The 21,151-nt window shown below is 39.7% G+C and overlaps 1 protein-coding gene across 1 annotated transcript; it reads left to right on the forward strand.

Annotated features, from left to right (window-relative positions):
• The first annotated feature begins 905 nt into the window (after positions 1-905).
• Positions 906-21,092, forward strand: VPS4B (vacuolar protein sorting 4 homolog B). The gene is made up of 11 exons (XM_072152686.1): positions 906-1,136; positions 10,192-10,303; positions 11,110-11,263; positions 11,892-11,956; positions 13,075-13,194; positions 15,119-15,275; positions 17,128-17,276; positions 17,359-17,440; positions 17,862-18,081; positions 18,999-19,139; positions 19,437-21,092. Exons 1-11 carry the CDS (start codon positions 1,110-1,112, stop codon positions 19,536-19,538), a joined length of 1,329 nt encoding a protein of 442 aa, XP_072008787.1. The 5' UTR covers positions 906-1,109; the 3' UTR covers positions 19,539-21,092.
• The last annotated feature ends 59 nt before the right edge of the window (positions 21,093-21,151 follow it).

A 21,151-nucleotide genomic window follows, 5' to 3' on the forward strand; every position in this document is an offset into this window, starting at 1 on the left:
ACAAGAAGAGCAGGGAAAATGTCTGTGCTTCAAAAATTAAGCTGTCAATCCAGAATGTCGCTGCAGTTTGTTGGCGTAAACTGATCCAACCAATAGGAGGGGCAAAGTAGTAATAGACAGTCTTTTAGGGCGCTGTCCCACGTTGCGTTCGCAAACGCAGACGCAGACAAAACTGCGCCCACCGGGGTGGTCCGATCGCATCGGCGTTTCTATGGAAACGCCTGCGATCGGGAACGAGCCACCGGTGTTTTGCATTGATTTAACGCAAAACACCGGCGGCTCGTACCCGATCGCAGGCTTTTCCATAGAAACGCCGATGCGATCGGACCGCGGACCGCCCCGATGGGCGCGGTTTTGTCTGCGTCTGCGTTTGCGAACGCAACGTGGGACAGCGCCCTTAATATGCCAGATTCAACTTCCAGCATCAGACACTGTGATACATTTGGCACAGCACAAGGCTCACTTGAAATCTTGACAATGCATGTACTTCATACCTTTTGGGAAAGGGAGAGGCTCCCTGAATCCAGCATAATATAATGCCCTCTGTGGCCACCACCCTCCAAACTGTATAATGTCACTCAGACCTCATGTATAATACCCCATAAACCATAATGCAACCCAGCAATACACCCTGTTTGCTTCTACTACATTAGTCTAATCCGTCTTCTTACAGTATTGGCTGCTGTGATGATCACGTGACAACGATCATGTGATTACTCGCCAACCAGGAAGTAAAATCAAAAGCATGTGACGTGCGTTTCTGCTGAAGCGCGACCTCAACAATGCGCAGGCGCTATCGTATGGCCTCGCACTCGAACGCTGGAGAGGCGTGACATGAACGAGGGTGCGGCATCCTGACGTCATCGCCGTATGCATCGTGTCATGTGCTGGAACTCCCTGAGTCATCTGATTGGCTGATTGGCTGATTCGGCAGTGACGTAGCTCGGATGCATCACGTTCTACACGGAAGTCGAAGAAAACCTGAGGGTGTTTATACACACCCGGAAGTGGGTTTCTGCCCAAGTGCTGTCTTAGTGGGTGCCTTAGAGACTACGTTGGCATATAGTCCACTGGCGTTTACGATACACCCGGGGACGGGCTGAGTGGAGATGGCTGCCAACGGGACTACTTTACAGGTAAGCACCGCTCTGTCTGATGTAATGAAGAGAGGTAAAGGCCTTGTTTCTGGGGTGGTATCGGTGTGGCAAGTGCTTACATTGTGTACAGGTGATGGGCCTGTGCCCACACTAGGCTCATGTCTATGGGGTAATGGAGAAGCCTTCTTAGTTTAGGGTCTGTTAACACTACACGTCCAGCTCTGGTCAGGAGGGATTGTGTCTATGTCACATTATTGTAACAGTGACAACACTGTATAGAACTCAATTCAGGTGCCAGCAGCCTAGGTCTAGCCTAGGACAAGCGTCATACATTATTATTGTGAAAACTATAGGTCATCTGGAAAATTAAAGGAAAAGTTAAACGGATAACCGAAACACCCCCCAGTCACGGCTATGAGCTAACTTACATATGGTACGGGGCCAACATCTTGCCAATTTTAATAAAGTACAGGGGCACAGAGATATTATTAAACATTCGGTATTTGGTGATGGGGCCTCTCTGTTTGATGACACTTTAATATGTGATTATAACCACAGTTCTAGTTGGATATATCCAAGTAGCTGGTAATCACTTGATGGGTAGGTAGATCTAAGGCCACATCATAAGATGCATAAATCCTTAAAGGGGTTTTCCCATTAAAAGAAATTCTCACATTTCAAACAACCAGTAATGTTAATACAATAAAGATCATTTTTAACCCTTCACAATTTACTTAGTTCTGTGAGCTGAGAATGTGGTTGGATTATCAGGGTACAAGGTTTATATACACTTTCATCTGGATTCTGAACATTACATTACTAGCATCTGACACACAGAGAAACGAGACCGATCAGAGACAATGAGATGCCTTTTACACACAATGACAAAGTTTGCTCCCTACATCTCTGCTATTCCACAACACACTAGAACTGATGTGCCTTCTTCGCCCGATAAATAACTTCTGCCTGTAGCTTGTAGTTCTCTTCATGCTGCTGTAAGCAGGATGTCAGTGTATGTGTCTGTGAGCTATGTCCTGGATTGCAGGGGGGCGGGTCTAGAGTGCAGAGAGCTGAGAGACAGAATTCTCAGCTGCACAGCCCTCGCACAGATATCCAAGATGATTTTCCCAAGTCAGAAGTTACAGGGTCGTGTCTAGGGGCAACTGAAATTGTGCACAGTAGGACTGATAGAGACAGGTTGGAATTATATCTGTGAAATGCTGTATTTTTGTTAATAACAGTGAATTAAATGTGTTATTTTGTTATCCTGAGTACAAGAAGCTTGTCTTTGTGGGAATGCCCTTTAATATTCTGTGCTGGGAAGCTGGAAAAAAAGAATATTTTATGGTCCTTGTTTTTAACATTTTTCACTTGGCGCTGACACCTAACTTTATTTTGTGAGTCAGTACGGTAATGGACATAATTTATATAGGTCTGTAACGTAAATAATAACTTTAACATTTTTTGAAGAAAAAACTCTTTGTATTGTCATTTTTTGACATGTAACCTTTTTAAGGGGAATCTACCATCAGAAATCAACTTACATGCTATATAATATATAAACAGTTTGTATATTCTCTAGTATGCAGCATTTGTTCTAAAAACTTTATTTTTACTAATATGCAAATAACCTGAAGAGGTTACTAGAGACATAAAGAAGTCTCTGTGAGCTCAGGGGGCTAAGGCTATTCCACGACCTGAGTAGCCTCTGAAGAGCAACCTCACTGTGTGTCCATGCGGCTCTGGGACCCTTGCCAGCCTTTCAGTGGCTCCTATGTGCGGCATGGATGTGCAGGGAGCCGGCTCTGCAGGGCTACCCTGAAGTAGCCGCTGCAGGTAATTTACATGTTAATAAAATAATGTCTTGGGAATAAAGGATGATGCAACCAGTAAGTAGATACATGATGGTAGATTTCCTTTAAAGGAAATCTACCCCAGGGATGAAGGATTATAAATCAAGTACACTTACATGCTGGTGTGTGTGTCCCCTCTGGCAAGATCCAATTTTCATTTAGCTTCTTATGCCTTTATTTTTACAAAAAAATTGTTTTAATAATTATGCAAATGAAAATCGCCAAAACCATTATTTAGAGGCACCTGCTCAGCTTTAAGTGACGTTGGGAGGCCTAAATAGCAGTAAAACCCTGTAAATTATGCGGTCTCTATGACCGAGGTGTCTATAGGGTTAAACAGGCTTGCGATAGTTGCGATCCCAGCTATTACTGCAGGATCCCGGCTACCGCGTATTGCCTGGATCCTGCTGCGATCGCAGTGGCTCAGCTTCAGAGCCCGGGTGATTGCCATGACTCTACGTCAAAGTGCGGGAACGACCCGAACTCTATGACGTAGAATCACGTCAGGGTGCGGGAAGGGATTATAGTATCCATACTCCTAGATAAACAAAGCCAAAGTGCAAGTGGAACCCTGGAATTATAGAAAATAAATACTGTATACATATTAATACAAAATACTAAATATTTAAAATATCAAAGAATACAATGACTAATGCAATAGTGGTTTGGTCATTCTATACCTTTTATACTGTGTCATTTTAGATATTTAAAGAGAACCCGTCAGGCAAAATAACCCCCTAAACTAAATAGATTTTCATAAATTACGATTAAAGAGCATTGCCTCTATCCCTTCATTGTCCCTCTACATGCCTGTACACCTAAGCAATAAGGTCCTAAAGCTGTATGCAAATGACCTGTGAAATGTCCAATGAATCATTAGCATATTCAAGCTGTCCACCTTATTCATGAGTGGGAGGCACAGCCACACCCCCCAGTGCATGACTGACATGACCTGTATAATGGTGTGAGGCTGTATTATGATGTGCTTCCTGGTGCTGGCGGCCACGCCCCCTGCAGCCTGTGTGTGCATGTGTGTGTATAGGAGAGATACAACAGCTCCATGTACTTGTGTAGCTGATGTCTGTGTCTCTGTGTATTAGGAGGATGCAGCATGTCAGCAGTTAAAGCACAGGCACTAGCAATGCTTTACTATACATTACACACAGACATGAGCAGGGGGAGGAGAGGGGAGGAGGAACAGGGATGACATCACTGCCTCTGACCATGTGACCAGCCTCATTTACATAATAAAGAAAAGATGATTTTGCAATGATTAATGTATGAATTGACTAGATAAATGCTGGGATGGGATCCTTGTGAGCTGCTCCAACAGGTAGTGGCAGAAATAGTGACAGAGATCTGATGACAGGTGTCCTTTAAAATATTTTCTAACTGTGTATACAATATTTTTTTTTTTTTTATCACACGAGGGCCCCACAAAGGTTTAGGGCTCATTCACACTGCCGTCTGCGGGGCCGTACCTGCGGCCGCAAGTACGTCCCCATAGACGGCACTAGCGGCACGGCGGGGATCCGGGCCGCACACCGCAAAAAGATAGAGCATGCCCTATCTTTCGGCGGATGTGCGGCTATGCGCCGCTATTCTCTATGGAGGGAGGAGGGGTCACCTCCTCCTCCACTCCAGAACACGGCGGGCATACCGCGTGTGAGTGTACCCTTTAAATACATTTGCGCTTTAGTTTTAATTATTTGTTTTATTGAATGAAGGACAATATCTAATATTTATATAATATTTCATTAAATAGTTATTCCTACATTGTCTAAGCATTGTGGTGTAGCAAAAACCCCAAAACTTAATTCATATTAAATCTTTCCTTTATACCTTTTGTGCAGTCGTCATATCTGGTTTGGTTTTTGCTCCCAATAACTTCAAAATAAAATCTGAAATTGCAGGGGACCCACATTTTGCAAACCTTTATGTGGATATTTTAGAATATATATATAAATGTATTTAATTTAAACTGCCCCTTATCTTTGAATGGGATTTATGCATGTCTCATTCACATGTTCACATCTTACCAGAGAAAGGAGGACATGGAGAAAAAGTCACCATAGATGTTCTGTAATGGATGGGGAGGAGGAGCAGTTAGCCTCCATCCACCAGCTCAGGGAGAAAAAGGTGGGGGAACTGCTAAAAATGAAGACTACTGCTAAAAAAAAAAAAAATCATGTTAACTGATTATGACACATTTCTTGAAAAGTTAGTGGTTACTGATTTATAAATATTGATCCTTCTGTGCTCTAATTCATTTATTGTATTTCAGTATTACTCATTCTTTCCTCGTGACTTGAGATGTTGCATCAATACTGACTGGTTGAACAGGCATACACGTGCTCTCATTATACATTACCAAGAGAGAATTTGAAACCTGTCCTATCTTAACACAGTGGATATCTCACATAACTGGAAGCCGCTTCCAGCAAAGCTCTGTAAGGCTGAATACACTAGGTCAGTGGTGGCGATCCTATGGCACGGGTGCCAAAGGTGGCACTTGGAGCCCTCTCTTTGGGCACCCAGGCAGTCACCCAGCACAAAGGTCACCATTCAGGACTCAAGACCTGAATCAAGGAGGTGTGGACAGAGCTTGATTATCATTGTAGCCTCTTCTCAGGGCCTGTGATTCATCCTGTTAAGGGGACTTTAGAGGGAAACTACAATAACAATCCAAATTTATCCTTCTATCTCTTGTATTGGTGTCCTCCGGGCACCAATACATTTGAAACCTGTGAACTACTTTAAATTGGCATTTGGCAGTTTGTGAAAAATATCCGGCTCTTGCTTGTAGTTTTGGCACTCAGTGACTAAAAGGTTCGCCATCACTGCACTAGGTGATGGGGTGATTTTTTTTTTTCCCAGACTTGGGCTTGAATAATTGTTCGTCTGATCGCTTGTTTAACACCTTAAGGATGAAGGGTTTTTCACTCATTTCTCACTCTCCACCTTCAAAAATCCATACGTTTTTAATTTTTCTGTGTACAAATTTTACTTCTCAGTGATATTATTTATTATTTCATGCCGTGTACTGGGAAGCTTGAAAAAAAGTCCAAGTGTGGTGAAATTGGCAAAAACTGCATTTGCATCACATTCTTGTGGGCTCAGTTTTTACTGCTTTCACTGTGCGCTCCAAATAACACCTCTACTTTATTCTTTGGTTCGGTACGATTGTGGTGATACCAAATTTATATAGGTTTATTGCGTTTTAATAAATTTTCAGAAATCAAATGAATGTGTACATAATTCAAATTTTGCCATCTTCTGACGCTAATAACTTTTTCATACTATGGTGTACGGATCTGTGTCAGATAATTTTTTGCCAACGTTTGCTACCATTTAGAGGACTGCGCAACATTTTGATCACTTTTTATAAAAAATTTTTATGTGATATAAAATGGTGTAAAAGTAGTGTTTCAGACATTTGGGCGCTATTTCCGCTATCTGGTTCACTGTGGGCAATAACCGTTTTTTATATTTTGATAGATAGGCATTTTGAGGAGCAGGGATACCTAACGTGCTTGTGATTTTTACTGTTTATTTTCTTCTTATATCAGTTCTAGAAAATGGGGGGTGATTTGAAGTTTTTAGGTTTTTAAAAAATGTTTTATAATTATTATTTTTTTTTTTTTTTGCTTAGGCTCTCTAGGGTACAGTAACCCTAGATGGTATGATCGTTGCTACCATATACTGCAATACTACTGTATTAGGCTACATTCAGATTGCTGTTGCCCGCCATACCATAGAGGAACATGGTGTATTGCACCGTATGCTGAGAAAAGATTGGAAATGTCCAGTCTTCTCGAGCGGTACGGTGGTGCACTGTACCGCCCCCGTAGGGCGCAGTGCGCTTATTGCCGTCTATGGGGGACGTATATTGGCCATATATATATATATATATACACACATCGGCCGTATTTCGTCCCCCATATGGCAGTGTGAATGCAACCTTACACAGTAGTCATTACAATGAGCCACTGGCGAAGACCTGAGGCTGTCATTGCAACCGATCGTCGCCCCCGGCTTTTAAAGGCCGCCATTGGCAACGGAAGGGTTGGTGCCCATGATTGGTGCTAGCATTGACCGTGAGTATTAGCGGTGGGTGTTTACTGCAATATGCAGCAAATCCCACCTCTGTGGAGTATGTAGTAGTGTATGCATGTTTGGAGGAGGTACTGGTGTACGCAGTTTGAGAACATGCTAATAAAACTATAAACCTTCTAAAAATGTGTAAAAAATAAGCAAACGTAAAAAAAAAAAAAAGTTAAAATGGAAAGGTTTTCTACAAAAAAATTTGTGCTGTGACTTTTTGAAAATGTTCAAAATTTTCCCAAAATTTTAAATTTGTACCCCCAAAAATTCAACCACTCAGCAAAATTATGATTCTACTAATATAGGCTACAATGTGTCACGAGAAAACAATCTCAAAATCAGTTTGATCATTTAAATTGTTAAAAAGGTATTTGTTAAGGAGGTCGCACTGGTTTCAGACGCCATCTTGACTACTGTCCGCCATCTTAGATACAGCGGCCACCTTGGGGGGGGGGGGGGTATGCTTCCCTCTTAGAAGCAATAGGGTTAAATGTTTTAATTCAGCTATTTTTCTCATTTAAACTGTTGTTTGACTTTTCACAATATCCTTGGCATTTCTTACCGTCCTTCGGGCCTCTGTATTCTTGTTATTTATTTTGGTTATGAAGAAGCTTCTAGGAGCCATTGTGTAGATAAGCATGGCTGTAAACAAGGCCTAGTCATTTTTCCCAGAATGTGCTGGTACAAAAGCATAATGGCCAATAGGATCTAGGTATCTTATCAACACCCCAAATGCTGATCTTCATGTGTTAAAATATAGCGGTATTTGTTTGAAATAAACAGTTTGATTTGAGTGCATCGGAAGACCGACTGTGTTTTTCATTGACTCTGTCAGCTCGCTGCCGGCAGCTATCTCATCCTCCCTCAAAGGGTTAATTAGGACTCACCTTACAAAAGTCAAGAGGGCTGTTGGGGCCCTGCATAAAAATCCCTAACAGTATTACGACACGAAGAGACGCTAGCCAGATTTAAAAAGAAAAAAAAAAAAACTGGCTGAGCCTTAATGTGTGAACTGGCTGTGTCCTTAAGGGGTTAAATTGCTCCCATCAATGAAATGTCCCAGCATGGCCCCCTTAAGGATTAAATGCCCCAGCATTAAAAATAAACTTATACCAGTGGGCAGAAGCCCTGAACAATATCATGAGGATGGAGGAAATGAAAGCTGGTGGGGCTGGGGGACTCGCAGTTTGTTAGATACACTAAGATTTGGTCCCCTTGGATAGATTTCCGCAGTTCAACGGAATTTGCTTCTTGGATACCGGGGGCATAAACTGAACAGTAGATAACCTAGAATTAAGTTGATGAATCCTCGTGCCCCCTTACCTTCCCTCCTTCCCTATTGTGCTCCCTCCCTTTGCCCTCTCCTTTCTCCTTTCCCATCAATCCCAAAGTGTTTTCCCAGGTATAGATTCGCCCTATGTGTTTAATGTGGTTAATGCTGTTAGTTCTGTTAATCAAAGAAATGGTCCTTCACAACATTTTTCATATGCATCTTTGTATAGAGATGGCCTTTATTACATCACTAATATTGTTCTTTTCATGAAGCGGCTATTCATCTTAGTTGTACCATTGGATGTATGACATTTGTCTTATGTGACCTAAGATATGCATACTGTTGTAGTTTGTACTTGATTCACCGATATTGCTTTGAACCTTGTTATTTGCCAATTTCAATAAAGTTTATTGAACAAAAATAAACTTGCATACTTCGTAGGCCCTTCCAGGAGTGCTGGCAGAGGCATGTCTATGCGTTATTCCCATGCACACACTATGATGTCAGCAGGTGGCAACACCTTCACATCACAATGTGTGCACAGGCATATTGCGCTAAAAAAACTCTGCTTATATCCGAGTATATATACAGAAATATGTTTTTACTTCATCCTCTTTTAAGAGGAATAACATTTTTAGAAGACTTGTTTTATACTGGAAAAGTTCTTTTCATTGGTAACATTTGAGGTCGTGAAAAAGCATCTTATTTGGTAAGTTTTTTTGTATGTGGCATTCTGTGATATTTTACAATTTTATCATTTCTTTGAGACTGTACAGTTTTCTTTGATCATTGACATTACAGCTGACACTGTGTTTTATCACACCAGCTCTGTTTCTGTACCTTAAAGGGGTGTTCCCATGAAGACAAGTTTCTTAAATGTACTCAGGATAACAAAATAACACATTCTCCGATTCAAAAATACAGCATTTCACAGATATAATGCCAACCTGTCTCTATCAGTCCTGGTGTATACAATTTCCGTTGCCCCTGGTTCCCGACCCTGTATCTTCTGACTTTAGGGTCGGCAGACATTTTGGTTTTCTGTTTTGATGGCCGTGGAGCTGAGATATTCTCTGCCTCTAGCCCCTTCCCTTGCAGTCCAGGACGGAGCTCTCACTGATACACAAACACTGACTTCCTGCCGGCAGCAGTGTGAGGAGTGTAAGGCTACAGACAGATAAGTTCTTTATCTGGGAGAGGGAGGCACAGCAGATCTAGCAGTGTGTTGTGGAAAAGCAGCGATGTACGAAAGGCTAGCTGTGTCATTGTGTGTAATAGGCATCTCATGGTTCTCGGCATCTCATGGTTCTCATCATCTCTGATCTGTTTCGTCTCGCTTTCTATGTTGTCAGATGCTAGTACAATGTTCAGAAGGTAAATGAAAGTGTATATAAATCTGTACCCTGATACAGCTCACAGAACTAGATGGATCATAATGGGGCACATTTACTTACAAAGTCACTAGAGATCTCTAAAAGTGCATTGTCCGTCTATAGTGCTGCGTGCGGCGATTCACTAAGATCATAAATCTGGTGCTTCCCTGTACTGGCCCAACAGAGTTCAACTTTTTTATGGTGCATCTTTAACAAAGGGTGTGCGACACAATTTGCAGGTTTAATACGGTGTTCGGTCCACCGGGTGACATCATCCCCCCCCCCCCCTCCTAATTTGAGTAAAACTGTAAAGTAAAGGATTAAAATTCTCGTTATTATGTTAACATCACTGGGGGGGGTTGAAATTTGAGAACTTTCTTTCATGGGCAAACTCCTTCAACCCCCTTAATAGTACCGGTCAACAAGTGATTGAACCTGAATGATAATTCCTTATTACTTACGTTGCATTTATTTCATTCTTTTTATATTAGAAAGCCATTGATCTGGCTAGCAAAGCCGCTCAGGAAGACAAAGCAGGGAACTATGAGGAAGCTCTGCGATTATATCAAGGCGCGGTCCAGTATTTTCTTCATGTGGTAAAATGTGAGTGTGTAAAAGTGTTTAGATTGCAGGTTTTACGCTCTTTTTTCAATCAATTAGTGCAGACATTTATTAATTGTAAAGCTGCTGTTATCTAATTGATATTACAACTTTGGCATACCCATAACAGAGATACAGGGGTTGTCTGCTCTGCAGGGGAGCAGTAAGAAACACTACACAGCCAGTCCCCCCTGCCCCCAAATAGGAAATTTGAGGGACAATCCCTTTAACTGTCCAGCTTTGATGATTGCATGCCTGACCTCTTTACAATAAATTATTGCTCACACCGGCCAATGTTGCACATAATCCAGTCTTGTATAAGGCTTGATCCTTCCCAGTACAGTTGTTTTCCATACTCTTCACTGACTGGTTCACTGTAACAACAAGTCTCACCATGGCTTTTATTTGATATTTGGCTCTAAAGATTAATGCTGCACTATGATTTGTAATGGAAACTTGCATGTCACAGGGTACAGATGGGAAATGAATGGGTTTTTGTTTACTATATGTATTGTATTCTAATCTATTCCATAATAAATAGACGAGCACCAGTGTGGTGTGAATTTAATCTAGGCAAACGCCACACAGAGCTGGGCATTGTAGAAGTGCGGGCAAAGCTTTTGAAAATATATGAACATTGCTGAACTTTGGACTATGGAAAAATGATTAAATCTCTTATACAGTATATGTTGGTGAGAAAAGTTTATGGTCTTGTAGGTTTTACTAAATTGACAAAGGGAGCGCTTCACTGGGAGCTGATTGTTTTACCTCATAAAGAAGAATATTTAGTAGTTTTCTACTGTTTCCAGATGATGCTCAAGGTGAAAAGGCAAAGCAGAGCATTAGGTCCAAGTGCATAGAATACCTTGACCGAGCAGAACAGCTGAAGGCTTACCTTAAGAAAAGTGAAAAGGCCCCCCCAAAACCAGTGAAGGAAGGCGCACCTCGGGCTGAAGATAAAGGGTTTGTGTCTAAAATATATTTTCTCTATATTTAGACCAGCATAATTTGAAATATTTTAAAGAATATGTTGTGAATACAGCAGAAACTAGCAATTTGTTACATAATGCTGCATGTGTTTTATGTGAAGATGTAACTAATACTGTAAGAAGATCCAAAACTACAAACAAACCTTCCTTATTATATATAGAAATTCTTCAGGTTCAAGGGAGTATCTTGCCCATCATAGATAGTATTAAACTTTTTCATCCCAAAAATTATTTCTGCAGCAGGCATTGCGTTTTATTGTTCTGCAGCAGTAGGAACACAAATTATAGTATTCTGCAGCAGTACAGCAGAACAATGGTTGTCGCGGAAAAGACATGCCACTTTAACTCTGCTTTTTGCAGTGTCTCACATCCTATCTGCACATTATTGTGTGCACTTAACAAGCCACAGACGATGGCCCGTGGTCCCCTACAGTCTGTGTGTGATGACTATGTACAAAAGCCTATAGAAATAGATGAGGACATGTGCTAGCATAGAAACTGCTAAGCTTTACACACGTTTACTTCATTTTGTGCTTCTTAAAATGTAAGATGTCTAACATACCTCCGTATTGAATTTGGTTATATCTGTAAACTTTATTAAGAAATGAAAGTGATGATGGAGAGTCGGGGGATCCAGAAAAAAAGAAAATGCAGAGCCAGCTGCAAGGTAACTTTAAGTCTGTATGTGCTTATTAATAGCGTTCTATACTGTTACATCATATGCGGTTTGCTGAGTCTGTATCTTACCAACATATGTTCTTTCTATACATTGCACAATGGCGGAAAAGTGGGGTTTCAGACATTTTGCCACTATTTTTCTTTTTGGGCTCAACACCAGTAATATTTTTTTGATAGATTAGGACTTTTGGGGCACGGGATACATTACATGTTTATTATTTTATTTTATTTTTGTATCAGTTTTAGGGAAAGGGGGGGGTGATTTGAGCTTTTAAAAAAAAATTATTTTTTTTTTACTATTTTTTTTTTTTACTATTATTTTTTTTTTCTCTTTAGACCTACGATTGCTCCTACCATATACTGCAATAATACGGTTTTGCAATATTTGGAAATTTGCTGTTGATCTGTAACCATGTGACATTGGCACCCAGTTACAGATCTTCAGCAATGAGAGGTCTTGGAGTCTTATTAATACCATCACTCCCCTGTGACGTCACCAGGGACATCAATTAAAGCCAATATGGCAGCACTGTTTGAAACTTTACAGGGCATTTTAGCATTTTCTCAATTGTGAATGTGTATTTGAATGATACATTCATTTAACCAATAAAATTACAATTTGAAAATTGCACCACCATTTCTATAATAGGGTAATTTATTTTTATTTTAAATGTTTACTATTATTTAGGCCTCCTGAAAACACTTTGTTTTTGTTGAAAACTGATTTGTCCCTCAAAAAATAGGTTTTGGGGATTTTCATGAAAATGTGAAAAAAATCACACCTAAAGTTGTAAGTCTCCTAAAATTGAGAGGATGCATAAAAACATGCAGACATTTGTGAAATGTTAATCATCATGTTATTTAGATGACCATCTGTCTAAATAGCAGAAAATGTTGAAAATTGGGAATTTTCACAAAGCTTATAGCCCAGTTTTTCCACTAACATGAAGTACAATGTGTCATTGTACTCACACCAATATGATCTCCAATGCAGATGTAACCCGGCCCCTTGTGGTGATTTAATACAGTAATATTTAGTAGGTAGTGTTTTTTTTATGTTTTAACTAAATTTTGTTTTAAAAATCATTTGTTTTTCTTGGTGTACAGGTGCCATTGTCATGGAAAAACCTAATGTGAAGTGGAATGATGTTGCTGGATTGGAAGGTGCCAAAGAAGCACTAAAAGAAGCTGTAATTTTACCAATCAAGTTTCCTCATTTGTTTACAGGTGAAGATTTTATTCACATATATATCATTGTTTAATACTGTAATGTTAAAATCTATTAAAGGAAACCTACCATTTGATTTAATGTATTATTAAGACAACATACCTTGAGAATGCTGTAGCTACACTGATGCAGGATCATATCTTGGTTAATCCCTGAGCTGAGTGGTTTTGCTGAAAACACAATTATAATGTTCAGAACCTTGGGAGCGCTGGGGAAGGCTGGCTCCCTTGATAAACACATTACACATGGGAGCTTGTAATTACAAATGGAGGTTAGTCAAGACATGACTAATCAACCTGAGCTGGATCACTCATACACAGCAGCTGGGGGATGGTGCAGCGATTGATTATTTTGCCTTCAGGCACAAGCCAGGGATTACATCATCCTCTCCTGCAGAGAAAAACTTACATGCTAGGACAGTGATGGCGAACCTTTTAGAGACAGAGTGCCCAAACTACAAGCAAAATCCACTTATTTACCGCAAAGTGCCAATGTGGGATTTTAAGCAGTAACTTCTTGTTACCTGTTCTTCCACATCTTTTAATTGTATCGGCAACCTGAGCCCACCAATACAATTGAAAGAAGGAGGGCAAATTGAGACTATCATTGCAGCCCCTCTCCAGAGTCTTTTGTACAGGAAGAATGGTGGGTCCAGCATTCAAACCGTCAATGAAGCGTTGCTTTAAAATAGCTCTGAGAGCAGCATCTCTTAAAGAAGTATTCTCACCTCATGCACGTTCACATATTCCCAGCAGGTTCAGAGAAGCCTCATTCTAAGCGCCTGCGCAGGCAACGCTGCTGCGAGCGGCAGTGGGCGTATCTAGTTTCAACAGAGGGATGTTACAAGGGGGAGGTAAACCCCTTTTACAGTATATTATGGGAATATATGTCATTTTTTTTAAAATAGCAATGAATTGAAGAAATTTTTTTTGGGGGGTAGGGATTGAATTAACTGTAGTAGGTGAGGTGGAAATACCCCTTAAAGTTGCCTGGGACTACAGAAAGATTTGTTCCTGGGGGATTTGTTCCTGTTTGATGAACTCTGTCCTAGGGCAATGGCCTGAGTGCCCAAAGAAAGGGCTCTGAGTGCCACCTCTGGCACCCGTGCCATAGGTTCGCCACCACTGTGCTAGGAGAAGCGCTGAAGGAGCCATAGAAGCGACAGAGCTCCATTATCATAATGTTATATCTGTTTTATCAGCAAAACCACTCAGCACAGGGATTAACCAAGATATGATCCTGCATCAGTGTAGCTACAGCATTCTAAAGGTATATTTTCTTCATAATGCATCAAATCAAATGGTAGGTTTCCTTTAACATTAAAATAAAGAAGTTTAATGAGGGTGGGGACTGTCTGACTTTTTAAAATCCACAGCTAAATCCTTCCCCCATTAAAATCTCTGAGACTTGCCATATGCTCTGGGTAGATGCTGCTTGGAATATCGGACATAGTGTTTTTTTAATTTTTTTCTTCTAAAGTACTGTATCCAGAATATGTCACTCTTGGGAAATTAGTCATATAATAGACTGACACTTGTCTCACCTTAACATTACAAAGTCCAGAAATCTCCCATATACCTCTGAGTCAACTGAAGTCTATTGCTGTTCATGGCCTTGAGGCTGCCGTAACAAAAATCCTTAAATGTTTTTAACACCCTGAGAAATAAAGGATCACGGACAATTGAAACACTATATTTATCTTGGTCTGAAGATATGTGAAAAAAAACGGCATTTACAACCAGTGATTGCGCTTCAATATATATATTATTTAAAGGTAAAAGTGCTGCATTTAGTTTACATTTGGGAGACCCTTTTTCAAACCGTAGGTATTTTCTTTTCCAGACCAACAACAATCCACAAAAAAAAAGAACTGTTGGAAGAATGAAAAGCTTCAAATTTACATTGTATTTATGTCTTTTCCAGGCAAGAGAACTCCCTGGAGAGGGATTCTTCTATTCGGACCACCAGGGACGGGAAAGTCGTATCTGGCTAAAGCTGTGGCTACAGAGGCAAACAACTCCACATTCTTTTCTATATCTTCCTCAGACCTGGTTTCGAAATGGCTGGGAGAAAGTGAAAAGTATGTACACCCAGAGATCACATTAAGCGACACCCGTCTAACATATGTAGAGGCAGTTTTCATCCCTTGAGAATACCCTTATCGGCATAAATCCGCAACTTTTCTCACTATGTTCAGACCGGAAGCTGCAGCCTCGTCATGTCACTGCTGTAGCTCCCGTTATGTGACCGGAGCTCAGATACATGGTTAAGGCTCCGGTCACATGACCTACAGCAGAGGAGACAGGCGGGAGGCAGCCTGCACTCAGAGGACAGGGGCATCAGCATTCGGCAGCATTGAGGGAGAAGCTCCCTGCTTTTTGCTCCTGTCTGTGTTGCTTTAGCAGTTCATCCACCACCTGTGTATCTGATTAACTGGTACATCGGTCTGAACAGGATGGGGCTGGGCTGGAAAGCGCATGTGAGCCGGAGCCAGCAACTCGGAGCCCTCCTCTACATCAGAAACAATCTGAAGCGTATGCATAGTTAATGTGTCTGATGTTTATTGTGTATGTGGGTATGATGTCTAATCTATATGTGAACATTGTGTACATGTTTATTTGCATGGGTAATGTATGCATGTAGTGTGTGTCAGTGTGTTTGCTGTGCACTGTATAACGCCCATAAATCCCTCCGCCTGTAGAACAGTGTCTCCATACAGTGTGTAATGCTCATCCCCCTTATGCCCTCAGTGCCTGCACATACAGTACACCATCATTGCATCAATATTTATGTACAGTAATGATTGTCTTGCATGAATGGCAGTGTATTAATATTATCGACACCTATGAGTTACCGTATATACTCGATTATAAGCCGAAAATGTGCTGAAAATCCCAAACTCTACTTATACTAGAGTAAAAAAAAAAAAAGAAATTCAAAACTCACCTTTCCAGCGCCCCCTGCAGGTCTTATGTTCGATCCATCCATCAGCGGCAGGTCCGTGCGAGGTCACAGGATCTGACATCAGCCGCTGCAGTAGTATTGTGTGTGCTGGCAGCCAGAGCTGTGTGCCACACGGACCTACAGCTCACAGATAGATCGAACAGAAGACCTGCGGGGCCTGGCTGCGCAATGGAACCGGTCCTCAGCGGCACAACAGCGCCGGGTTCTCGGCTGCGCAACGGCTTATACTAGAGTATATACAGTATTCATTTGTGTTGGTGAAAATAATATACTTATCATCAGAGAAAAATACTCCTTTAAAAATGTTAAGACTAGTATTATTACTCTTCTGGAAATCCTTTGGTGCGACCTCTGTGTACACCAATTAATCATCCTTTACTATAAAGCGGGAAACCATTTTGTTGCTTAAAGGAGTATTACCAACACAACCTTCACATTTAATTATATTCACATATATACACATACACACACACACACACACACACACACACACACACACACACACACACACTTATTGAATTGGATGTTATTAAAAAAAAGTTAACCGTGTGAAGATAATTTCCCATAAACGTAGTCATGTAATTTAGAAATTGTTGTTTTTTGTAACTACCGCGGCTCCTGCATCGATTGTGCAAAGAGACAATCATTTTTGCATATGAAATGGCCAGGAGTTACTGAATGTCCCACTGCTGTGATAATAAACACTGGGTTAAGTGGATTGGGTCCAAGAACAACAATCTAATTTCTATGGGATAATATGACTACATTTATGGCAAATTATCTTAAAACAGGGACATTTTTATTGATAACCTGTACTTGAAGAAATATATAGTTCTGGCAGATTAATTTAATTAGATGTGTATGCCCAGGTGAGAATACCCCTTTAAGTACATATAATACATTCATAAACTTGTGTTACAAAGATGAGGTAAAGGGTGCAGATTACTCAACCACGGTTTATATTACAGGTTAGTAAAGAATTTATTTCAGCTTGCAAGGGAACACAAGCCTTCAATCATCTTCATTGATGAGGTTGATTCACTATGTGGCTCAAGAAGTGAGAATGAAAGTGAGGCTGCCAGGAGAATCAAAACCGAATTCTTGGTCCAAATGCAAGGCAAGCCATGTTTCTTTTCAAGGGTTTAAGTTTGCTTGACTGAGGGGGATGTATGTATTTAATCTTTATTCATTTTGTTTAGGCGTTGGAGTTGACAATGAAGGTATTCTAGTACTTGGAGCCACAAATATACCATGGGTGCTGGATTCCGCAATTAGAAGACGGTATGTTTTAACATTTTATTATTATTTTAACATTGTCCAACAAAGAGAAAATAAATGCTCACCACTAGCCAATAGGACATTGCAAACACACTGATAGGGATTTATCAAAGTGTTGGTCACTAGACCAGCGCAGAGTACATCTAGACAGTCTTCTGCTTTGCCACAGTTATAACTGTGTCTGTTGCTGAATAATAAATCGGGAGTAGTTCTTGCACAATCTATAGTTGATCCATTTTGCTGGGTTGACTGGTTTATTTCTTAGTATAAATTTTTATGAATTACATTTTTTTTTATTTCTTGTAGTTTTACATGATATTGCTATAGGTGTTGCAGTCATGAATTTGGGATACCCTATAGCTGTAGCTATAATATATTACATTATGGTTTGTTTGTTAGTTTTGTTAAATCTTTCTCTATACAGATTTGAAAAAAGAATCTACATTCCTCTACCAGAGGAACATGCCAGGACAGATATGTTTAAACTCCATCTTGGAACAACGCCGCACAATCTGACAGAAGCTGACTACCGAGAGCTTGGAAAAAGAACAAATGGATATTCAGGTGCAGATATCAGCATTATTGTACGTGATGCCTTAATGCAACCAGTCAGGAAAGTTCAGTCTGCTACTCACTTTAAAAAGGTATGTTCCTATTAATTCTCTTCATGGCTTTCATTTTGCTATGGCTGCTGCACTGTTGCCTTTAGGAAGCCTTGTGCACAAGAAGACTGCCCTGGGGCAGACTCCCTTAGATCTCCACTTTGAAATTAGACAAATGTCTTGTTCATTACCGTTGAGCAGTCCTCTTCCTATTACTGACCTCTTTTTCTATGGTCATTACTGGAAGGCAAGAGCATGTTTGACCTTCTGCTAGAGGGATTGTGTTTAAGGCCTGAAGAGTTAAATGACACATGGGGTAAAAGTATGGGATAGTGACCTTCTAAACCAAGCAGGGACACCTATCATGTAAAACTCCTATTAAACTCTGGGTCAATAAGGAAATGATCACCAAACTCTGTGTTGTAAAGTTTAACCCATGCCCTCTCTATGTAATTTCAAAGACAAAGCGGAGGAATCCAGGACTTGTTACTCCAAAGTAAGTAGTTCCATAACAGATGCTGTTATGGAACTATGCCCTTTATATTTTTAATAGATGAAGAAATAAAGATCTAATGTTTTAATAAACGGTTCTGGATCCCTCTACTTTTTTTTTTATTATTATTTAATACTGTAAATTCCGCAGCTGGAGAGGAAAGGATCCTTTGTGCTAAAAGCATGCATGGTCTGTTTCTGTTCATGTTGACTAGTGCACTCTGTCTCAGGCTTCGTTCCTAAATACCATCTAACTACCCAGGATAACTATTTGGTACTGTATAACTGTACGGTTTTGTATTGCAGATTACCATTATTGACAAAATATAGTACTGTCATTAATCCACCTGCTCTGTGCATTGCTTATTGCATTGTGTTTTGTGCATAGGCAGTGTAAAGGCGCAAGATTTGAATTACATTTCGTTTTTTTTTTTGTTTTTTTTTGTTTTTTTTTTAAACCTTGCCAGGTAAGGGGTCAATCTCCACTTAATCCTGATGAAATTTGCAATGATTTGCTCACTCCATGTTCTCCTGGAGACCCTAATGCTATTGAAATGACGTGGATGGATGTTCCTGGAAATAAGTTATTAGAGCCGGTTGTAAGCATGGTGAGTTGTATTTAGCACCTCTTTATATAGCAAGCATAAATTAACACTATCTTTATGAGAAGATTGTGCCCTTCTAAACTTTTATGTTTTTCATAGTGAATTTGTATGTACTCTTAGAAAATGCTGGTTTCTCTCTTCAGTGCTGCTTAGTTTTTGTTTACCCCTTTTCTTTAGAATTTAATGCCTTTAGAATTTTATACTATTACTTTTATATATTATGTTAGGACTTTGAATGAAATTGTGCAAAATGATTAACTATTTATGCATTTCTTGAAAAAAAATTGCTTTCTCTTTCAGCCTGACATGCTGAGGTCACTAACTCACACCAAGCCAACCGTAAATGATCAGGATCTGGAGAAGTTAAAGAAATTCACAGAAGACTTTGGACAGGAAGGTTAAGCAGAACGAAAAGGTTTAGCAAGATTGTCTCCAATAGCTTTTTACTTTATTAGGTATTCTTGCTTTACATGGCACTCCCAAATGAATTGCCGGTAAACTGATCTTACAAGTGATACAATGTTTCTCTTGTAATCTCCTGGACTATATTATTCTACACTGTGTGTTGTAGGCAATATCCTGTTATAGGACTTGTGTATGGAAGGCACTCCATAGCAAGCTCCGCTTAGTATCATTGGAATGCATTAATCTGTAAATGGATTTTGTCATTACAGTTGATGAAGAAATGGTTAAGCCATGTAAAAGTTTAATTTCTATATCACAGTTAATTTCATTCAGTTGATTTGGTGCAATCAGTCCTTTATTTAATAACCTTGTTTATTACATACTGCAATATTTTCTAAGATTGACTCTCTGGTTAAAAAAGCCAAAACATTTTTCCCCAATGTTCTTTGGGACTATTTTCAAGAAAATATAATAATATATGGGTGTATATACTTTGTCAAAGGAGTTACTCATTATGTTTGGAAAATCTAGCAGTTTATTATATGTACATACCGTATGTGTTGTGTGTGTGTTTTTTTTTTTTTTTTAATTTCCAAGTATATACACTTGTGTCAATCACATGGCAACATATAACCATTTAATTAGCTGGAGTATCTTGACTGTCACAGACTGCCATCAGCCTGTTATCCAGGACCATGATATGATGGCAACAATGTCCTATGTTCTAGGAGATTTACTATTATGCAGGTAAAGAACTTTTCATACTTTTATTCAAATGACCTATAAGGGGCCACAGGGAGGCAGAAAAGACATATTAGGATGCCCTGTTGTGGTGCAACTGATTCCCGTTGGCTAGGTAACATCATCACAGGTCAACTGTTGGATACCCTCTGCAAAATGTAGTTTATATGATGATGTATTTGTACTATGAAGCCATTCTCCTGCATTATGATAAATCTCCGAGAATACAGATGCACATTATAGTAATCCTGTAGTTGTCCTTAATAACAGGCCGCTGGAGGCATTTGGGTCTATATCTCTAAGACAGTTCCCTTTAAATTCCAGAGCATAGCAACTTTGACATTGGGCTATTTGCAGTACTTGATGGTATTTTGTCGGATGAAAAGGGGTTCATACTTTATATACTGTATATGCCTTGATTATTACCTGTAAGAAAATACAGTATATGTACAGTATATATAAGTCTGCAATATGAATGTATTTAACGGGTTTGTAACAATAAATTTGACATTGTGCCTTGTAAGTAAAAGCATTTTGTTTGTTTACAGATGTAGTTCATTCCTTGGCTTTATCCTATTTCATCAATCTCCTCATACAAATGCATTGTTCTGTTTGTGTATTTTAGTAATATCACCATAAATGTCAGAAAATGGATCATTTCCTGTTTTTAAGATTTTTCTTTGTCTTTGCATTGGGATACTTTTTGTTTTGTTCATTTTTGTGTCCATACTTTTACATACTGTTTATACATGAAATCGTATGGCTGCTGAGTCTTCTTGTATACTTAATAAACTTCTATTCATTATTGGACTTTTGTACTCATTTGATGCTTGTATAATTACTTTCAGGGGTGGATTGGGAATTTACCT

This window comes from Engystomops pustulosus, chromosome 5, assembly GCF_040894005.1.
Source record: "Engystomops pustulosus chromosome 5, aEngPut4.maternal, whole genome shotgun sequence".
NCBI classification, from domain to species: domain Eukaryota; kingdom Metazoa; phylum Chordata; class Amphibia; order Anura; family Leptodactylidae; genus Engystomops; species Engystomops pustulosus.